The sequence below is a fragment of the Piliocolobus tephrosceles genome, chromosome 5 (assembly GCF_002776525.5).
Source record: "Piliocolobus tephrosceles isolate RC106 chromosome 5, ASM277652v3, whole genome shotgun sequence".
Taxonomy (NCBI): domain Eukaryota; kingdom Metazoa; phylum Chordata; class Mammalia; order Primates; family Cercopithecidae; genus Piliocolobus; species Piliocolobus tephrosceles.
Genome location: NC_045438.1, coordinates 108,491,427 through 108,514,691, shown reverse-complemented (window position 1 = coordinate 108,514,691; position 23,265 = coordinate 108,491,427). Strand labels below are relative to the sequence as shown.

The 23,265-nt window shown below is 35.7% G+C and overlaps 1 protein-coding gene across 4 annotated transcripts in view; it reads left to right on the top strand.

The window, feature by feature from the left end:
* The window catches only part of PHF3 (PHD finger protein 3), a 79,459-nt gene that overhangs the window by 42,076 nt on the left and 14,118 nt on the right, over positions 1 to 23,265 (top strand). For 3 of the 4 annotated variants that reach the window (XM_023222940.1, XM_023222939.1, XM_023222938.1), the window contains 7 exons: positions 480 to 641; positions 4,590 to 6,369; positions 12,635 to 12,941; positions 15,776 to 15,959; positions 19,730 to 19,877; positions 19,957 to 20,113; positions 21,880 to 21,996. In XM_023222940.1, the coding sequence (XP_023078708.1) occupies positions 500 to 641; positions 4,590 to 6,369; positions 12,635 to 12,941; positions 15,776 to 15,959; positions 19,730 to 19,877; positions 19,957 to 20,113; positions 21,880 to 21,996 (2,835 nt within the window). In that variant the 5' untranslated portion in view covers positions 480 to 499. The remainder of the gene's footprint in view (positions 1 to 479; positions 642 to 4,589; positions 6,370 to 12,634; positions 12,942 to 15,775; positions 15,960 to 19,729; positions 19,878 to 19,956; positions 20,114 to 21,879; positions 21,997 to 23,265) is intronic. The other variant, XM_031935625.1, reaches the window with a different exon arrangement.

Genomic DNA, 23,265 nt, shown 5'->3' with positions numbered 1-23,265 from the left:
CTGCATTGTTTGCTTTCATACATGTAGCATAAAGTCTTGAGAGTATTGGGATCCCAGTTAGAAGCAGAATTTTTGATTCTAACATGAACCTAGAATCCAGCTTTTCAGGGTATGGAACTCTTGAACTACCTTAACCAAAGTTGTGATACTTGAGTACTCCAGGTATAGTCACCTGTGTCTTTCACAAGGGGTCAGCAAGTGATAAATGGAAGTGATATTTGAGGCTAAATCAGGAAGAAGTATAATGTAGCTAATACTGTCTTTGACTAATTATTTTACAAGGTGGAAGTTTATAAAACTGACTTGATTTGGGAGTTTGGTAGTGGCAATTTCACATGTTAGAAAATTTCACGCTCTAGGTTTTCAGGAGTATGTATTGTTATGTTGAGACTTATCTCACAGTATTTTCTGTGCTGCCTTTAATTGCCTAACATTCTCAATATTTTTAAAAATTAACTTTTGTTGTTGTTTTTTTCTAGTTGTTGGTCTTGACGATATTATGGATGAAGGAGTTGTTAAAGAAAGTGGCAATGATACCATTGATGAAGAAGAACTGATTTTACCTAACAGGAACTTAAGGGACAAGGTAGAAGAAAATTCAGTGAGATCACCAAGAAAATCACCTCGTTTAATGGCACAAGGTAATCCTTTCAGAGTGGTCTAGCTAGAAAATCAGAGGTATGGGGCAGATGTGTTAAGTTATAAAACTGCTGAGCAGAAATCATGTTTTCTTGATGTTTTGCTAATCCAGTCATTTTGATGACAATCAGTTTTTAGATCATGTCAATTTGTTCTGTAAGTTTTCACTACCTACAACCCCACACTACCCATTTCTCCTTCCTCAGAGGAAACCACTAGTAACTCTTTGAGCTGGTTTAATTTTTTTTTGTTGCTGTTTTTTTGGTATTTACCTTTATATCTCTAGGTAACATGCATATGTTGCTGTTTTTTGATTATTCTGATTTATTATTCATCCATCTATTGACTTTCCACTCTGGATGATTTTCTTCCTGCTACTTGTCCTCATCACAAGAAAGAACATCTTTTTCATTTTTCCAATATATACTTTTGTTAGATTGATGGTAATTATGTTACTATGAGTAATATGCTATTAGAGATGATCTATTTAAGAAACTACAGTTACTTTTCTTGTATAACTTGTTTTTCTGATTTGTTTTAGTTTCTCAGTTGTTTAGTGTGTACATACTAGCAGTTATACTAAAACTGCTCTACCAGTTGACTAAATCTACCTTAAAGATATTTGTGTATTTCAGGTATTCTGTCATATCCATTTTATTGAAAATACCTCTTGGAGCCTTCTGATTCCCTCTTGTATAGACAGACTCTTGTTAGTCCTATGAGCCTGATGCAAAACTGTTCAGGGATCTCCCTTAACCATTTTTCTGAAAGTCTATGCTTTGTGCTTTTGTTGTCGTTCCTATTTCCTCTTTCTGGATTCAACTTTTTAATTTTGGTGATGCACCTCTTTCAGTAGTTTTGTGAGAAAAAGGAGCTGTGAGATACACTTTTTAAACCTTGTATGTTTACCTTGTATTTAGTCTGGTCTCATACTGGAATCATGGTCTGGTTGGACTTAAAATTCAAGGTTGGAAATCATTTTCCTTCAGAAATTCTGTAGGTGTTGCTCCATTTTTTTCTAACTTCAGGGTTGTTGAGAAGTTTATTTTGATGTGTGTGTGTGTGTGTATGTGTCTGTAGGAGTGTATGTTACCTGATTTCTTCTGGAAGTTTGGGAATCTTTCTCTTCAGCTTTGGTGTTTTGATATTTCATGATGATGTGTATTGGTTTTGGTGTATTTTGTGTATGGAGCTCAAGACACTCAGTAGATCCTCTTAGTCTGAAAAATGTTGTCGTTCAATTCTGGGAAAATTTTTCAAATTATTTTATTGTTAATTCCTCTCTTTGTTTTGTTAGTTCTTGGTTTCTGTAAACTTTATTATTTGTTACATAACAGGTACTGGTCCCTCTGTTTTCTTTATTTTGCCTGCTTCCCACCTCTTTGTAATTTTTCTTTTACGTGCTTAAATTTTCTCGTGTTTATCCTCCAACTTTTCAGTCAAGTTTTGTACTTTTGAGTTTTAACTGTTCTTTTTGTTGTTTTGAGAATGGTCCTTTCTGTAGTGTTCTATTCATGTTTCATGGATATAGTATCTTCTTTTGTCTTTATTAAGCTACTAATGGCGTTTTAAATAGTTTTTGTCTCCTTTCATAGTTTCTGATTTCTCCATGTTGCATTATTGTAAACAAATTTTAAAAAAGGTTTTGGCCTCCATCTTTCCTAGATGCTTTCCTGAAATGTCTGACCCTTGATTATTGCTCATGTTTAAGGGTAGGGAACTAAAATTATAAAACTTCTAAGTGTGGGGATTGGGTTTTACCAGCCATGAGCGTCAGTGTATAGCAATCTGGCTGTACTGTTATTTGGCAGAACCCTTCATATCAGAATTTAGGTTATTTTCCCTAACTTATTAGATTGCTAGCATATTATGGAGACCTGTAAGGAATACTGACTGGGGTTTCTCAGCTTTCAGTGTATACAGACTCACTTAATCTTACAAATTTCAGTGTACTTTACAGCCAGTCTCTACTGTGCATCATGTTCTTCAGCCTAGAAACCTTGCTTTACTATCTCCAGAGAATAAGCTACAAGTTTTGGCTCAGGACCAGGGAAGGGCAGTTGCCCAACAAATGGAGTAGGGGAAAGAGGGATCTAGAAATCTAACTGCTGCTTTTAAAGAGCTTTCAGCCCTTCAGAGTATTAAGCATCTGTCTTCATTCCCACTTTAGAATCATCTGGGACCACCAAGTCTTAAGGTTTTTGAGGTGTTAATGATGTTTTTGCCAACACTGCCAGCCTAGTGTTTATTACTTTTGGGTATCTTATATGAGTTACTTGGTAATCATCTCTTGTTTGGTTTCCAAAATTTGCTGCTGGTTTTTCCTCTCTTGTTCTTCCTTGCCTTTTGGATTTTTCAAAAAAGATCCCACTGTTAAAGCTTCAGTAGGGTTTTGAGAAGTGAATAAATTTAGGTGCATGTATTTATTTAATCATCTTTTCTTTGATCTGTATTTTTAATACATTTTCAAAATCAGTTATTTGGTATATACTTGTGACTTTGAGAAATGAAAAGAATAGAATAAACATTTTAGGAAAATAAAATTTTTTTGCCTATAGAATCAGGCTTCAAACTAAGGAAGGTAATATTTAGAGGAGAAAAAGTGACTTTAGCCTTTGCTTAATAATTTGCTTACTATTGGAAAACCATTTTTTATCTGAATATCCTTCACAGTTGAATATACTATTCTTTTGTCATTTTTAGCAACCGCTTGGGTGTTAAAAGATCTTTATTTATTAATGTGTAATGAATGTTAAAATCCTTCATTTGTTTCATTTCAAGGATGAATAAAGTAGAGCTGTAAATTACTATAATCTGTCTTTAAAGCTTTAAAAATCACCTAAATATTGAAACAAAGCTTTATTAAAATTTTAGTTGTTTAAAAAAATTATGTAACTGAACATGTGATAAATAGTTCATAATCCACCAAGTAATTTTTAAACATTGTTAAGTACTTAACCTAATACTCAGATACTTCGTTGAGTCCTATGGGAATTAGAAAGGGTCTGTAAGATTAGGGTGAGTATATAATTTATTATTCAAATTAGGCATACTTTTGAGAATGAAAGTGTGCTATTAATACTAGATCAGAACTACAAGCAGCCCTGGACATTTACCTTTTTAAAGATTCTCACAGTTCAGTGATAAATGACAAATTCAGTTTGTGGGTTGTTTTTGTACTTAGTGAATTATATAGCTCTCTTTCTTTTTAGCTCTTTTCATGTTTCTCCTTTCTCCTGATAGAAGGGGATGTTTCAGAATAGGGAAAGGAGACTCTTTCATTTAATAGACTAATAGGAGCATTGTGTGGGAAGCTTTTACATTATTTTCATACTTATGATACATTTTCTTGGTTTAAATCTTTTAAATTGTGTTTCTTTTTTGATGAACTGTGTGTGGTACTCTGTGTAGATGTCATTTCTTAGGAATAGCTTTAATGCTAAAATGGTGACCGAAGGGAAGCACATTGATAAAGGAATTAGAATCTGAGGCTGTATTTTGAAACTCGCACAGATCCTGTTTTGTGTGATAGGAGGTTTTTAGTTCAGATTTCATTAGCACTGGAATTTATTTGGTTTTATATATTTAGAATTATTTAATGTTTAACAATGCATGATGGTCTTGCTTTAATATGGGCATGAATGGTAAAGGAAGCTCATTTTACTTACTTCACTCCTAGGTTACTTTCTGTGGAAAAGAGATTTGATGAAAACATTTCTTTTAATAAGGTATAATATTAGTCTGAATTTTTTAGAGGCTTTTCCCCCTGCTAGAATTCAGAGAAGTTTGATAAATATAAAATATGACACCATTATGAGTACTGTTCAATACATTTTTGTTGAGAAAATTATAGCTCAGAATAAAGAAGTGATATATTCTAAATTGTATTGAAATAAAAACACATGACAAAATAGCTAAGTATTTTTATTTATTTTTTTCCCCTGTGATAGAACAAGTAAGAAGTTTGCGGCAGAGCACTATTGCCAAGCGTTCAAATGCAGCACCATTAAGTAACACAAAAAAACCATCTGGGAAGACTGTATCTACCCCTAAAGCAGGAGTCAAACAGCCAGAAAGGAGTCAGGTTAAAGAAGAAGTTTGTACGTCACTGAAACCTGAGTACCATAAGGAGAATAGAAGGAGCAGCCGAAATAGTGGACAAATTGAAGTGGTACCTGAAGTATCAGTGTCTTCAAGTCATTCTTCAGTGTCATCTTGTCTTGAAATGAAGGATGAAGATGGATTAGATTCTAAGCATAAGTGTAATAATCAGGGAGAAGCAGATGTGCCATCTCATGAATTAACTTGTTCACTTCTTTCAGAGACTTGTGTTACTATTGGAGAAAAGAAAAATGAAGCTCTGATGGAATGTAAAGCCAAGCCTGTTGGTAGCCCATTGTTTAAGTTTTCAGATAAAGAACATGAACAAAATGATTCCATTTCAGGTAAATCGAATGAGACTGTTGTTGGAGAAATGATAGCAACAAGAAAAGTTGAACAGGAATCAAAGGAGACAGTAAAATTATCCCGTGAAGATGACCATATTCTTGAGGACCCTGGATCTTCTGATAGTTCTGGTGATGCTGCTTGTACAAATCCAAATAAGACAGAAAACAGCCTTGTAGGTTTGCCTAGTTGTGTGGATGAAGTGACTGAATGTAATTTGGAATTGAGGGATACCATGGATATTGCTGATAAAACTGAGAACACCCTTGAAAGAGATAAAATGGAACCATTGGGTTATTGTGAAGATGCAAAGTCTAATAGACAGTTGGAGAGCACTGAGTTTAATAAATCAAACTTAGAGGTGGTTGATACTAGTACTTTTGAACCAGAAAGTAATATTTTGGAAAATGCTATTTGTGATGTGCCTGACCAAAATTCAAAACAGTTGAATGCTATAGAAAGTACTAAAATAGAGTCCCATGAAACCGCAAACCTTCAGGATGACAGAAACAGCCAGTCAAGTAGCGTTTCTTACTTACAGTCAAAAAGTGTAAAATCCAAACATCCAAAACCTGTAATTCATTCTAAACAAAACATGACCACAGATACTCCGAAGAAAATTGTTGCAGCAAAGTATGAAGTAATGCATAGCAAAACTAAAGTTAATGTCAAAAGTGTGAAACGAAATACTGATGAACCAGAATCTCAGCAAAATTTTCATAGGCCAGTCAAAGTCAGAAAAAAACAAATTGATAAGGAGCCAAAGATTCAGACTTGCAATTCTGGGGTTAAATCTGTGAAAAACCAAGCTCATTCTGTATTGAAAAAAACATTACAGGACCAAACTGTAGTACAAATTTTCAAGCCCTTAACTCATTCTTTGAGTGATAAGTCACATGCTCATCCTGGTTGCTTGAAAGAACCTCATCATCTTGCACAAACTGGACATGTATCACATTCCAGCCAGAAACAGTGTCATAAGCCTCAGCAACAGGCCCTAGCAATGAAAACCAATAGTCATGTGAAGGAAGAGCTTGAACACCCAGGCATTGAGCATTTTAAGGAAGAGGATAAACTGAAACTGAAAAAACCTGAGAAGAACCTACAACCCCGCCAAAGAAGAAGCAGCAGAAGTTTTTCTTTAGATGAGCCACCATTGTTCATTCCAGATAACATAGCTACCATAAAAAGAGAAGGCTCTGATCATAGCTCCTCATTTGAAAGCAAATATATGTGGACTCCCAGCAAGCAGTGTGGGTTTTGCAAAAAACCCCATGGCAACAGGTGTGTGTGTATGTGTGTATGAGTGATGTGTACATTGAAGAGAAATTGCTTTTTGGGGGTTGAGATAAATGTGAGAATTGTTTTAAAGACATTATTTGATACACAGAGACCTGTGCAAAAACAAAAAACTTCATCAGTCTTGGATAAATGATAGATGGATCTACTGAATTTACAAATGTATCATCCTAGAACATTTAAAAAAGCATAGTCTGGCCAACAGCTGACATACATGGAAATATTTTGTCATTGTCACAGGTTAAACAGTGTAATTTAGCCACTGCATCTGCAAAAAAGCCAAACACTTCCTGGTAATTGGAAAATTGTTACACTGCTTTGGGTCTAAGTTACATATTATTTTATTTGGTGTGAGAAGAAATAGTAATAAAGTATGAAGGTCATAATGGAAATTTTATTTTTGTTTTGAAGTTTTTTTTTTTCTTAAAATGAAACACATTAAAGACCTAACACTATCATTTCATAACTATCAAACTTTATGCTGCAGTGAAATTTGATAGCTTAACAATTGTTAGATTACCCAGGTCAACATGGAGTAGAGTGAAAACATGCATTTCTTTTTTTGAATGTTTTAAATAATTTTTTTGTGAATTCTAGTCTCTTAAAATTTTAGAGATGATTTTAGCACTGATTTTCATCATTCTTTCTAGTATTCAGTGATTTGTAGTTTTATGACACTGCACCCCTTAATCCCCAATGCGTTTTTTGTTAGCTTTTTAAGAAAAGGAAAGCAAGAGATGAAGTGGAGTTTGCAGCTACAAGATTATTCTGTTCAAGTGTTCATATTGCTGTTGGAACTTCTTTCGATGCTGATATGATAAAATAACATTATAATTTGTATATTATATTCTTACTATCGTTATTCATGAAACTGTGTTAGAGTGATTTTTCCCAGCACTATCTTAGTACATAAAAATGAAACTCTTTAGGGAGGGACAATTTAGTGAAGTGTGTTATTTTGGTGGTGATAGGGTGATTAGGGCGTTTGGAAAGGAGACGTTGGGGCCATTGTGTAAGTTTTATGGCAAAGTATTACTTCATTTGTGATCCAGCGCATGGCCTGTTTTTAGCGTCAAGGGTTAGTTTATAACAGTATATTCCAGTTTTTAAAAGCTGTCACTTGTTTGAATACAGTGCTGCATTCACTGTCACTTACATGCTCTTAATTATATGTTTTTTTTCTTTAAAACACCTTACTCGGCTGGGCGCAGTGGTGCACGCCTGTAATCCAGCACTTTGGGAGACTGAGGTGGGCGGTAGGCAGATCACTTGAGGTCAGGAGTTTGAGACCAGCCTGGCCAACATAGTGAAACCCCGTCTCTACTAAAAAATACAAAAGTTAGCTGGGCATGCTGTTGCATGCCTGTAATCCCAGCTACGTGGGAGACTGAGGCATGAAACCACTTGAACCTGAGAAATGGAAGTTGCAATGAGCTGAGATCAAGCCACTGCACTCCAGCTGGTGATGAAGTGTGAGACTCTGTTTCCATAAATAAATAAACACCTTATTCAAATGTTCTGAAGTAGGCCTGCTGTTATCAGGCGAAGAATGAAGAGTTAGGTGGTGCTTTTAAATGCTCCTTTAAACCAGCCTTTTTCTTTCTGCCAGAATATTTAAAAAATTATCATACTGTTACGTGGACAGAGAGATGGAATAGGTTCCTTAAGTAAATGAATTTCTAAAATGAAACTTTGGCATAGAGTTGGAAGCCATGTTAGTAAGTTATAATGTAACTTACTAACCTTGTAGATAAACTTCCAGTTCAGTCTTCAGGAGTTTGCCCAGGCTTTTTAATGATGACTCTTGCTTCACCAACGTTTTATAGTTTTCCTAAATTGAAGAGTAGGTGTTAGTCCCTTTGTTGTTGTTGTTTACCTGCTGCTACCTTTTGGATCTACTGTATAGAATCTAGAGTGTTTTTGTTCCAGTCTGTAGAATGACTTAGAATGTTGGGTGCATAGAGATTTTGGGTTTACACTCTGTAATTGATGTGGATAATATATGTTAACATTGGAAACAATTTTGAAAGCAGCATTTTTGATTACTTCAATTTTGTGAATAAAAAAAGCCTGTGTAATTGTTTTTTCTTTTTCTTTTTCTTCTTCTTTTTTTTTTTTTTTTTTTTTTTGAGACGAAGTCTCACTGTTGCCCCGGCTGGAGTGCAGTGGCGTGATCTTGGCTGACTGCAAACTCCACCTCCTGAGTTCAAGCAATTCTCCTGCCTCAGCCTCCCAAGTAGCTGGGATTACAGGCAAGCGCCACCATGCCCGGCTTATTTCGTATATTTGTAGAGATGGGGTTTCTCAACAGACCAGGCTGGTCTCGAACTCCTGGCTTCAGGTGATCTGCCCACTTCAGCCTCCCAAAGTGCTGGGATTACAGGCACAAGCCGTGGTGCCCAGCTGATTGTTGTTTTTACGTATTAACTAGCCTTCACTACTACTGTGATCCTACTACTTTGATACATTGTGCTTGTATACATTTTGTTTACTCAAAAAATGCACCTGTCATGCAGCTTGTAATTTTCCTATTTTAATCCTTGTGTAAGAATATAAATTTATTAGAAAGGGCATATTTGGAAATAATTTTGATACTTCTCTTTGATTTCATGCACTAGATACATTGAAAGCTGTTTGTTAATATGACACATTTTCTATCACTTGAAACAGCTTTGCTTCTGTGAAGACTATATTAGTGCTTTATCATTTTTTTACATATTGCAGTTGAAGTTAGCTTCCTTGTGTGTGCTCCCAGTTGGAAATTATATTTTGTAATATAGCTGTGTCATGCCTAGATGTAATATTAATCGTAAGCAACTTCTATACATATCCTAAAGACAGTAGATCCTTAAAGAGGCAACATATCATGCTAGGTTTTTGTTGCTTCCATTTATTTTCATGATTCAAACTTATACCAAAGGTATATGATTTTAAAGATCAGATTATTTCATCCTCTAATTTTTAAATTAATACAACTTTTGAACTTCTTTTAAATGCAAGTCAGTTGGCATTTTGTAAGGAGGAAGTCTTAGTTTTTTCATATTATTTACCTTGTGGTTTCTATTTTTCTACTTCTCCAGAAGATGCTTGAGTTTTTTAGTTTGCATTACACTTCCTTGGCCCCAATTGTAGAAGACTAGTATATCAGATAATATTTAAAAAACAAACAGAAAATGGATTTATAGCTTTCAAACAAGAAAACTTCTGAGAAGAAACTTCTAGAACAAATGATTCTGCTTTTCTCTGCAGATTGTTAGTAACAAAAATGATGTAATGATACGTGAAATAGAATTTTTTCATCTTAGAAGAGGGAGTCTCTCTGTCTCTCTCACACACAGTAACATGGTCTAGTCTGTTACTTAAAAGGGAACACCAGAACTGGAGGCCCATCTTGAAATGCCCATGATGTTAGTGAATTTATGATGAATTTGTTAAGAGAGGAGTTCTACATGCTATCTCTGTAGTTTAACTTTGAAGAAACTTGAAAATTTTGCTCATGCCGAAAAGATAATAGTTTTTAATTCTCTTTAGTAGGTCTAGTTTAGTTTTTTTAGTTTTATTTTTAATCTTGTATGTGAACATGTGACAGTAGGAAAAGACAGCATAAATATTGCTTGTAACTCTTCCAATTAAATGATTCATACTGACTTGGTCCAATTAATTGATCCACAGCTGAACTGCACACAACATTGATTTTATAGTAAAACATTTAACATCTAGGCTGTAGCCTTTTCCTTCTTTCCTCTTGGTAATTAGAAATTTAAGGACGGGGCAGAAAGTGGTAGAGTAATTGTTAGTTACAACCACTCTAACTACTCTCTCCCTTATTCCATATTCCCCACATTCCCATGTTTTTGAAGTAGAGCAACAGCATGAAAAGGAAAGAGAATATATTCTCTTTATGTGATAGGCCATCTTTTTTGTTTTTTTAAATGTGGTTTAAAGTGTTCTTAGTACTTCCATGTTTTAGAGACCTTAAAGTGATCCATATAATACATTTTTGGTTATCAGTCTCATTTTAAAGTGAATTTATCTCTAGGACATGTGGAAATTATTTCTGTCGATGCCATTTTTTTCTTGATTTCTCAGAAAATTTTATATAACTGCATTTTTTAAACGGAAATATAAACTATTAAGATATATCTGTGGATGGCACTAGAGTTTTGCTTTTCATAGCCTCTCAAGTTTGAATGAGACATTTCCAATGTAAACTTGAAATGAGGCTTATTGAAATAGTTGCTTGATAAATTTCACGATCATGAAACCACTCTTGCCTGGTTGTCAAATAAAAATGTGAAAATTCCTTGATATGTGCTTTATATTTTGACCTTTAGGTTTGGATTTGGGACAATAGCATGATTTGTACTGTAGGTTTTTAAGGCATGTCTCACTGAAACTATCCCAGACTTGCTTTGAAGAAATCTTAATATACCTTTGATTGTGGAAGTAAAGGGAAATTATTAGCTTTCCTTCAGTATTTCAGAAACATTCATGTTAGACAGTTGCTTTCAAGAAATAGCAGTTAACCCATTGTTAGGAAAGCTACGACGCTCATTACAAATAATCATCTTTAATATTTTAACTTTGCAACCTGAAGTGGGAAGACTTTTAAACACCTGCATTTCAAACTTTTTTTCCCCTTTTGCTAGAATATCTGTATCGTTACGGGCCCATCAAAAATCTCAAACCTGTAGGAATTACTTTTGTCTTCCAAACGTATGTTACATTGTTCGAAAGTTTCCTTGCTTGTCAACCCCAAATATTCTGTATTGGTTTTTTCAAATCAAATTAATCCCTAGGGAGATGAGGACTTAACCTGCTAAAGCTAGCACAGGCATTACCAGCAAGGATAAAAAATGATAAATTCTAGATGTGATGAAGTCAAGTCTCAAGGCATAGTAGTGGTTTTATACACAATAGGCACATGAGGAAGAAGAAAAGGAAGTGCTGCTATTGAGGAGTGAGGTATTTGGCAAGACTTTAAAAACACTAAGGATTGGAACTCACTGTTGTAGTTTTTATAGTTCTAACATTAAAACAGTACCTCTGGTATATTTTGAGTTGGCCATATCACCCAGTGTGTTACCTTCAATATCCTCTCTCTTGGACTACAGCTTTTTGAAAGGAGTTTGGCACTATTGGTGGTGCCACTATTATCAAAATCAGCAGCACAGTCTTTAGATTGTTAAAGTATTGACCTAAATCCTAAGTCTTTCATCTGTATCATAAATTGCTAGCCTGAAGAAAAACAGGGCAAAGTTAAGGATGGATGTCCGAAATGAGCATTGCAGCTTTCCTAACAATGGGTTAAAAAGCACGTAAATTAAATCGCTGTGTATGTATCTCATTTGCCATTATTTTCACGGGTAGTTATAGATACTCCTTTTAAACTGGGAAGATAGAAGCTTTTTTAGAGTAATACATCTCACATCCCTGGACTTGTCCTATTGGTTAGTGAAGTTATTACTTAGCTAAAAGACAATGATGGGAAAACTTTTATAAGAAAATTGGGAATTAAATCCAACCCAAGTACTAATATTTTTATGTTAAGATAGAATAGTGATCTTTATTTGGAAAAACAAATATAAAACACATGGTAATTATTAAGGAAGTCCTTTGAACTTAAAAGTACAGAAAAATATTCTTTAGCTGAATCAGCATGATACCATGAACCAGGATATTTTGAGGTTATCTGGGTAAGATGACTAATAAACAGTTTGAGAGGCTTCATCATGCTAGCTTTTGAGTTCTGTTTCTGTCGCTATTAGTTTTTTCTTTTATTTAAAACGATTCATTGGATAAACAGTTCTTCCCAATTTTATGTATGATTTCACGTCTGTGGTGGGGTAGGTAGCTGTATGTTGATGGATTGTCTGTGATGAAATTATTACCAAGATTTTATCACCCTTCTCAGTGGAGAAATTTATTGTTAGTCTATACTTTGTTATTCTTTATAGTATTCAAGACTGACAAAGGCCAGTTGTCTTTTCTTCCTGATGGTTTATTGTCCCCTCCCTCCCCCAGCATTTTCTCATTCATACCAGAGGAGAAATATTTGAGGTCTTAAAGGTATCATTTTAATAGAATATTCTTTGAAAACTTGCTGTATGTTGAACTTAGGAATGGATAGAGATGGAAAACATGCAAAGTTTCAGAAATCAAATATTGAAAATTTAATTTAGCCTCATTTTTGACATAGATTTTCTTGTTAAAAAAAGAGATAAAAGTTTTTTGGTGTTCTGTTTTCCAGGTTTATGGTTGGCTGTGGGAGATGTGATGACTGGTTTCATGGTGATTGTGTTGGGTTAAGTCTTTCTCAAGCACAACAGATGGGCGAGGAAGACAAAGAATATGTCTGTGTAAAATGTTGTGCTGAAGAAGACAAAAAGACTGAAATATTAGATCCAGATACTTTGGAAAACCAAGCTACAGTTGAATTCCATAGTGAAGATAAAACAATGGAGTGTGAAAAGCTTGGATTATCAAAACACACAGCAAATGATAGAACCAAATATATAGATGATACAGTGAAGCACAAGGTCAAAATTTTAAAACGGGTGAGCTCTTCATTAATGAATTATTTTGTTTATTTAAGAGCTTTTTTGTATGGACTGACTGCAGTAATTTTGAAATTTCTCCATAGAAGTTTTAATGTTCTTTTTTACATTTTCAAATTTAGTTTTCCATGAAAGTGAATAGGTTTTTATTTAAAATTTTTTGGCAGTCTTGGTGAAACCAGATAGTGACTTTTAGAATATGCAGATCTTATCTCTTACCGTCTTTTATACCATTTCTAGCCCTTAGTTTGGTACTTGAATTTTCTGTTGTAGGATGTGTGTGGATCTTGTGGCCGTTAAGTGTAAATTGTGCTTGCTAAGTTTTTTTAGAAAAGCTTTTCAGTCCATAAATATCTACCAGCCCTTTGAACATTTGACATTATTTTTTGACTATCTTCTGAAAGTATTTTCTAAATAGAAATTTCAAGATATTTAGGCTTTAATAGGAGAAATGTGTAAAGGACACATCATTTTATCTGATTAAATTTTCTTTCCTCATTGTCTACCTTTTTATTACCTATCCCCTTTTTATCATTAATTTGTTACTCTTATAGAATACTGCTAGAGAGGAAACACAGTGGCAACACATGTATGTGGTTAGGCAATTATAATCCAAAACACAAAGAACATGAATTTTATAGTTGGAACTTTGGATATCTTTTAGTCCAACCATTTTGATTTATTAATATGCCCTACAACATTTCTAGGAAGTAATGATCTAGTTTCTGTTTGAAATCCATTGCAAGGGGATACATCTTCATTTTTAAGCATCTGATTGTTAGAAAGTTCATCAGTTTGAGCTGAAATTTCCATCCCTGAATTGAAGCCTCCTTATTAAAACTAATTTCTCTACAACGAGATATGGAAGTTAATTTAGGTTGAAGAGCATGAGGATGTGTTCTGCAGTATCTTACCTATTATTTACAAATCAATTTCTTTCAGGCACTCCTTGTATACCAAATCTGGATTAAGTTCCAGTTTCCCACATTCTTGAGGCATCTAGTATTTTTTGTCTGTCAAGACTTTTTGAGAATCAGATTCTGTCCTTCTGATTCGTGTTGTTACTTTGTTGATTTGATCCTCAAAGTAATCGATAATATGGATCTGAGAGCCACAACGAGAACAGTTTATAGCATGTATTTGGAAAACTTCTGTCTGTTATTAACTAGTATTAATAATCACCTCTTATGTACACTTTCTTGGCCATATATATATGTAATACAGTGAGAAATATAGCTAATTGTATTGGCCATAACTGAGTTGTCTCTGTCTTGCTTAAAAAGACATCATAAAGTCTGGGTGCGGTGGCTCACACCTGTAATCCTAGCACTTTGGGAGGCTGAGGTGGGTGGATCGACTGAGGCCAGGAGTTTGAGACCAGCCTGGCCAACATGGTGAAACCCCGTCTCTACTGAAAATACAAAAATTAGACGAGCATGGCGGTGCATGCCTGTAATTCCAGCTGCTTGGGAGGCTGAGGCAGGAGAATCGCTTGAACCTGGGAGACGGAGGTTGCAGTGAGCTGGGATCGTGCCACTTTATTCCAGCCTGGGCAAAAGAGTGAAACTCCGTCTCATAAATAAATAAGACATCATAAAACATTAACAATTTTAATATTTTGAGAACCTCTTTATCCAGTCTGTATCAGAAAAGAATCTGAGGTGAGTCTGATTTTGTAAATGCGTACACCATACAAATGATCACTGCCTCCTTTTTTTTGAGACGGAGTCTCGCTCTGTCGCCCAGGCTGGGGTGCAGTGGTGCAATTTCGGCTCATGTAAGCTCCACCTCCTGGGTGCATGCCATTCTCCTGCCTCAGCCTCCCCAGTAAGCTGGGACTACAGGTGTCTGCCACCACGCCCGACTAATTTTTTTTTTGTATTTTTTAGTAGAGACAGGGTTTTACCATGTTAGCCAGGATGGTCTCGATCTCCTGACCTTGTGATCTGCCCGCCTCGGCCTCCCAAAGTGCTGGGATTACAGGTGTGAGCCACCGCGCCCGGCCCACTGCTTCCTTTTTGATGATAACTGTTGACTCTTATTTGGACTTGTCTGATGTTAGTTTATGGAATCTGCTTTTCTTATCCCTAGATTTTTATGTTGAACTTTTTATTGAGTTTCTGTTGTGTGGCATACCACTACCTGCCTTAGGTGTATAAATATTGAAGTACATTCCTGCTCTCAATGTGTAGTTGCAGACCAAAAAAACAGACAAATAAAAAATTAGAGGATTCTTAGTCTAGAGAAAAGCACTATTTTGATTGTACCCTATTTTAAAACCCGAGTATATGTCTGACTATATAGCGTTCTTCTCCCTGTCTTTCAGGAACATTAGTAGGATGTAATTAATTTCTTCCAAGGGTCTCAGAATTCCAGTTTTACTAGGAACTTCTTGTGGATTATAATTAGAACCAGAGTAGCAGGTACTCTGATGGTTTATTCTACCTCATGAGAATTAAAATTGCCAATAGGCACACTGAGAACTTAATTGATACACTTACTAGTATATAAGTGAACGTAATTTCATTTGTTTTAGAATATAGACACTTGTGTCTTCACAATTTCCTCTCCTTTTTCCATATCCAGAGCCAAATAAGAGAATTCTTACTACCTTAGTTTTTAATTTTCTTTCTACTAATGGTATTGAGAGCATGATCTTTATGTCCTTTGTTTCTCCTTTATAAACTATTATGTGTTCTACACAAAATAGGTGCAGAGTAAATTTCGAATGAAAGAGTGAATCTCATTTTACTAATAATCAAAGAGTTATTTTTGTACGTCTTAAAAAACAAAGATTGTTTAGTTATTTTCATTCTAATGTACTATTTTTCCAGGAGTCTGGTGAAGGCAGAAATTCATCAGACTGTAGAGATAATGAAATTAAAAAATGGCAGCTAGCTCCTCTTCGTAAGATGGGACAACCAGTTTTACCTCGGAGATCCTCAGAAGAAAAAAGTGAAAAAATACCAAAAGAATCTACAACTGTTACTTGCACAGGAGAAAAAGCTTCAAAACCAGGTAGTGAGATGAACAGAAATAATTATATACTAATATATTTATATCCTATTTAATATACAATTAGTATACTTAGGGAATTTTTACAAATTGAACATTTTAATGGCAATAAAAATGGGTTAAGTGATTGGCGTTACTTGTAATTAAAAACTTGCTCTAAATTCTGGGGAAGCACTAGTGAAATCCAGATAAGACCCCTGTTCTCATGGCACTTAAATACTAATGGAAGAAGGCAGTAAGTTTGCAAGTAAGAAAATTGCATGTTATTTTATAGCTTGTGAAGAAAAAGTGGAGTAATGGAATAGTCACAGGTGGAAAGAATAATGGGACTTCTGTTTTACATGGAGTGGAGGAAGTAACTTGTGAGGTGGGATTTGAAGGGATGCAAAGATTTTTGGAGGAGGTACAAGGTAAGGGACCCATCAAATCTTAAGGATTTGTGGTAGAAACAAGCTTGGCGTTTGAGGAGCAAGAAAGCCACTATGGAGTGATTAAAAGGTAATAATACATAAGGGATAGAACAGTGTTAGATGAGTTCAGAGAAAATTATTGATTGTACCCTATTTTAAAACCTGAGTATATGTCTGTCTATATAGTGTTCCTTTCCCTGTCTTTCAGTAACATTAGTAGGATGTGATTAATTTCTCCCAAGGGTCTCAGAATTCCAGTTTTACTAGTAATTATTTGTGGATTGTAATTAGAACAAGAGTAGCAGGTACTTTGATGGTTTATTCTACCTCATGGGACCTTTGGGACTATGGCAAAGAGTTTATATTTTGTTCTGAATGTTGTGGGAAACCTTTAGGGGGTTTTGTACAAGGGAAAACACTGGTTGCTCTGTACAGTTTTGATTGTAGGAGGGCAGGAGAGAAAGACAGTAACCTGATTAGTTCATAGCAATATCCTAGGAAAGAAATGATGGTAACTTGGAATGGAAATACAATGAAGGTAGTGAGTAGTGGTCAGATTCACTTATGTTTTATAATAGAGTTGACAGAACTTGCTGATGGCTTCGATATAGGTTGGTAAAGGAAGTAGAGTCTGAGAAAAGAGAAAGAAAAAGGTTTGGGGAAGAAAATTGAAAAATTATGTTTTGGCCATTGTGAGATTCCTATTAGACATCCAGGTAGAAATGTTTTGAGTAAATCTTTGGCTGATGAGTCTGGAGCCTATTAGAAGGCTTTGGAGATTGGTATATAAATTTGGGATTTACTAATGCATAGCAGTTAGTACAGGTGAAACATCCCACATATGAAAATCTGAAATCTGAAACTTGAATGCTGGCATGATGCTCAAAGGCAGTGCTTGTTGGAGCATTGTGGATTTCAGATTTTCTGACTTGGGATACTCCACTGGTAAATACAATACAAGTATTCCAGGATTTGAAAAAGTCCGAAATTGGAAATACTCTGGTCCCAAGCATTTCATATAAGGGCATACTCAACCTATTTAAAATCCTGGGCTTAGATGTAAATAGCTACAAGAGAGTTTGATCATGAAGGGACAGAAGCAGAGCCCTTGGGAAGCACCAGCATTTATTTTTACTTTATTTTGGTGACAGGGTCTCACTCTGTCACCCAGGCTTAGTGCAGTAGTGCAGTAGTAGCTCACTACAGCCTTGAACTCCTGGGCTCGAGCTATCCTCTGGCCTCAGCCTCCTGAGTGGCTGAGACTACAGGTGTGCACCACCACACCCAGCTAATTTTTTTGATTTTTTTGTAGACATGGTGTTTCGTTGTGTTGGCCAGTCTGGTCTCAAACTCCTGGCCTTCAAGTGATCTTCCTGCTTTGGCCTCTCAAAGTGCTGGGATTACAGGCATGAGCCACTGACCCTGGCCATCAGCATTTAAAAACTGGGGAGAGAAGAGTTTATACAGCAAAGGAAACTAATGGGTGGCCTGTGAGGAAAGAGGAGAACTAAGACTGGTGGCCTGGAAGCCAGGTGAAGTTTCAAGAAGGAAGGAATGACCAGATGCTGTCTGGACATCTAATAAGATAAACATAAAATTGTTAAGTCTATGACTTAGCAAAATGGAAATCATTGGTGACCTTGACTAGAATGGTTTTGGTGGAGCAGTAGGGAAAAAAACCAATTGTAGTGGCTTGTGAATGAATGAAAGAGTGAGGAACTGGAGATACTGATTACAGATAACTCTCTCAAGGAGTTTTGCTGTTTAAAGAAACAAATGCTATAGTCGCTAGAAGTGGATGTGAATTTTTTTTTAAAAGATATTATATCACGTTTGTAAGACTAATGGGAATGATCCAATAGAAGAAGACAGAGAGCTAGAGAGAGATGATGATGATGATGATGATGATGATGTAAGAGAGAGAAGTGATAGTGTAGGTGTGAAACTCAGGAAGAAACGAGAGGGGATGGGATTCACTCCACATGGAGGGAGATATTTATCAGAAAGGTAAAGTGCATCCATTGGGTAGTAGGGAAGATTGTATGTGGTAGGAGGAAGAACTAATGTAGGTAGGTTGGATTTGGTAATGGGAAAATGTGATAGCTGACATTTTTTCCATTTTTTCAGTGAAATATGAAGAGCAAATCAAAAAGATTGTAGTTGAGAAGGTGGTATTGTTGGTTTGAGATGAGAGGAGAAAAAGATATCTTAAAAAGTGGGAGAGCAAATTTATTAGGAAAAGTTAATAGGATTAGGGCAGAAGGTTGAGTTACCTACTTAAAACTTGTGGTTATAAATTTAAAATGATATTTGTCAGTACCAGTGCTTCTTTTTCTCCCTTGTCTTTAGCCGTTTGTTGCCTATTTGGGTGAAGGATAAAAGTTGGCTTTTAGCAGGGTTGTGGTTTTGCCAACACACATGTTTAAAGGAGAGAGAATAAAGGTATTAAGTATACAAGGGGCTGGTAATGGTATTGGACTATGTAATCTAAGTTTATAATGTATGAAAGTGAATACATGAAGATGGTAAATTTTATAGATATAAGAATTGTTGGAATGAGGAGATTCTAGAATAAATGTGCTAATATAGTAAGTCAGAGCAGTGGGATGCTTGACATTGAGATTTTGGAGATGCGTGGGAATTAGTAATGATAGAATAAAGATAATTTGAAAAGCTTAGCCTTCAAATTAGTAATATTAAACGCAATTAAAACCAGAAGAGATTCATCAATTTTGTGGTATTAGGTTATTATCTGCTCCTAATAAGTTTAGGTCAAAATTTCTAAATAGCTTTTAAAATTTAATTAATATATAGGTGTGGAAAAATAACTAGCTCTAAAAGCCATTGTCTAAATTGAGGAAAGAGTAAGACCAGTTTTTAGTCACTATTCATTTTAATTAGGATTTCAGTGTCAGGAATATTTCAGTATGGACTATGGGTTCTGATCTTATGTCTATTTTTTTTTTGAGACGGAGTCTCGCTCTGTCGCCCAGGCTGGAATGCAGTGGCCAGATCTCGGCTCACTGCAAGTTCCGCCTCCCGGGTTCACGCCATTCTCCTGCCTCAGCCTCCTGAGTAGCTGGGACTACAGGTGCCCGCCACCTCGCCTGGCTAGTTTTTTGTATTTTTTAGTAGAGATGGGGTTTCACTGTGTTAGCCAGGATGGTCTCGATCTCCTGACCTCGTGATCCGCCTGTTTTGGCCTCCCACAGTGCTGGGATTACAGGCTTGAGCCACCACGTCCGGCCCTGATCTTATTTCTAAATAGTGACTTTTAATCAGTTTTGTTTATAAAATTATGCATTAAAAAGGAAAGATATTTTTAAAAGCAATGTAATGAGTTTTGATATTTATTCAAATTAGGTACTCATGAGAAGCAAGAGATGAAAAAGAAGAAAGTTGAAAAAGGAGTACTTAATGTACATCCTCCTGCTGCTTCTGCTTCCAAGCCTTCTGCAGATCAGATCAGGCAAAGTGTCAGACATTCTCTCAAAGACATTCTTATGAAGAGGTAACATATTATTATTATAGAAGTTTGAATAATTATGCTTTATATATTTGAAAAATAATTGAATTGTTCTAATTTTAAGACTTACAGACTCAAATTTGAAGGTACCAGAGGAAAAGGCAGCAAAAGTTGCCACAAAAATTGAGAAAGAACTTTTCTCTTTTTTTCGGGACACAGATGCTAAATATAAGAACAAATACAGAAGTTTGATGTTTAATTTGAAAGATCCTAAAAACAATGTAAGTATGCTTTGTTCATATGTTTATGCTTCCAACTTTCCTGAATATGTAGGTATCTCAGATTGTAATACAGTAGATCTATAATTTGTTAATTGGAGTGAGATTAGGTTTCCTTTTGATGTAGAACATGTAATTTTAATGGTCTTTTTGCTACTGAAGAATTCTGCATACTAATGGATAGCATTAACCATTCAGTCTACTGAAATGCTAACCATGTCTTAACCTGATTTATATTATTTTTTTCTTTACTCTCCTTTATATAATCCAATTTATTAAAAAATTCATTCATATATATTCTTCAAAAACTTTTAAGCTAAAATTTGTAACACTTTTTTTCTTAAATCTGAAAATAGCTATTTTGTACTTAAATCTGAAGATAGAGTAAAAATGCTTTTAAATTGTTTTTATGGAAATGTAATTTATTTTCTTAAGAAAATACATAACTTTAGTTCTAAAGATAGTCTTAAATATAACTTTAGTTCTAAGTATCTTTTAGCGGTAAATATTAATAATTTTTTTCTTGGGATTTTGTGTTTTGGACAGAGGAAATCTGAAGGCTGTGCATGTGTGTGCGTGTATGTCAGTGTTAGCTCTCAACACCAAAAGTCGGTCTCTGATAAGTAAAATAAGCAAAAGTCACGCCAGTGAACATTTTAAAAGTTTGGAACATGACTGATCTCTTGTGTCTGACGTTTACTTAGGTCCACCAGCAGTTTTTTACTATAGATGACTCTAGGTAACAGAATGTAATTAGATGCAACCTTTTTGCATGAAAGGTTTTCACACAACTGATACAAATTTGTTTAAGGATGTTTGCTACAGTATGTGATTTGAGGTATTTTCTTGAGGTATACTAACAGAGACTTAAAAATATACATTGTATATTCTTCCATCATGGTCCCAGGGATCAGATGCTTCTGGAATTACATGATCTGGAAGCTTAACTTCAGCAATTAAATGAAGATTTATTTCCCTCAGGTTTTTTTCTCTTTTTTTTGGAGACAGAGTCTTGCCTTGTCGCCCAGGCTGGAGTGCAGTGGCGCCATCTCAGTTCACTGTAGCCTCGGCTCCCGGGTTCAAATGATTGTCCTGCTTCAGCCTCCCGAATAGCTGGGATTACAGGCATCCACCACCATGCCCAGCTAATTTTTGTATTTTTAGTAGAGACGGGGTTTCACCATTTTGGCCAGGCTGGTCCCAAACTTCTGACCTTGTGATTTGCCTGACTTGCCCTCCTAACGTGCTGGGATTACAGGCGTGAGCCACGGCACCCGGCCTCCCTCCGGTTTCTTTCAGGTTTCTTTCTTGCAGGTGGTTCTTTGCTCTGCAGTTTCCTCCAAGCTTGTCAGAATTTAAATATGTAAAATCTCAAAACTATGAAGACCATTACATTGAGTAAAGCTGTTAGATGCAGTACCTTCCTATACTATAGATTGCTTATTGTTATGGTTAGATTGTGTCCCTGGGTAGACTTAATACAACTTTCGGGTAGGTATTGTAATGGTTCTACGGTACATGCTTCTCCATATGTGTTGATTTTTACATGAAATGTTTGTTTTGCTGCCTTAGATAAATTCTTAGAACACAAAGCTGTCATTTAATCTCTGTGTAGTAGGTAATATATAATTAAAAATTTATAAATCAGTCTTCAAAAATTGTATCTTTATTACAAGTTTCTGTATAGTAACCACTCTTTTACGTTAAAAGAGTAACCACTCTTTTAAATGTTTGTCTCCCCATCTATTCCTGTTTTAAAATCCTTCCAGATATTATTTAAAAAGGTACTGAAAGGAGAAGTAACTCCTGATCATCTTATCAGAATGAGTCCAGAAGAACTAGCTTCTAAAGAGTTAGCTGCTTGGAGACGAAGAGAAAACAGACATGTAAGATTATCGATAAATAGGCATTTGATTATCAAAATTATTTTTATTTCAGCCATTGGGTAAAAATTTTACAGAGGTAAATTCACAGACTGCACAATAACACAGACTTTCTGTTACATGCTGCTGCTTTTTTTTTTTTTTTTGAAATGGAGTCTAGCTCTATCGCCAGGTTGGAGTGCAGTGGTGCGATCTCAGCACACTGCAACCTCCACTTGCTGGATTCAAGTGATTCTCCTGCCTCAGCCTCCCGAGTAGCTGGGATTACAGGCACGCGCTGCCATGCCCAGCTAATTTTTGTATTTTTTTTTATTTTTTATTTTTATTATTATACTTTAAGTTCTAGGGTACATGTGCATAACGTGCAGGTTTGTTACATATGTATACTTGTGCCATATTGGTGTGCTGCACCCATCAACTCGTCATTTACATCAGGTATAACTCCCAATGCAATCCCTCCCCCCGTCCCCCACCCATGATAGGCCCCGATGTGTGATGTTCCCCTTCCCGAGTCCAAGTGATCTCATTGTTCAGTTCCCACCTATGAATGAGAACATGCGGTGTTTGATTGTCTGTTCTTGTGATAGTTTGCTGAGAATGATGGTTTCCAGCTGCATCCATGTCCCTACAAAGGACGCAAACTCATCCTTTTTTATGGCTGCATAATATTCCATGGTGTATATGTGCCACATTTTCTTAATCCAGTCTGTCACAGATGGACATTTGGGTTGATTCCAAGTCTTTGCTATTGTGAATAGTGCCGCAATAAATATACGTGTACATGTGTCTTTATAGCAGCATGATTTATAATCCTTTGGGTATATACCCAGTAGTGGGATGGCTGGGTCATATGGTACATCTCCATGTTGGCCAGGATGGGCTCGATATCCTGACCTCATGATCCGCCGACCTTCGCCTCGCAAAGTGCTGGGATTACAGGCATGAGCCACCGTGCCCGGCCTACATGCTTCTTTTAGTTACGTGTTCTCCATTCCTCTAGTTCTTAAATTCTGTTGGTTTCCCTGATCTTGTCAGTTTTTTTTTCTCATTTTCTCCAGTTACTAGGTTACAGAGTTACCTTGTGTTTTATTATAGTTTGTAAATGAGAAGGATGGGAAAAGAATTAACACTTTTCATAATTACATCTGTATTTTTCAGCAGCACAGTTTGAAGGTATTATGAATATTGGTAATTTGTAGAGCCAGATGAATTAAGTCACAATAAAAATGTGTACAGATTTATCTCTTATCCAAAGTTTCAAATGCCAGAAGC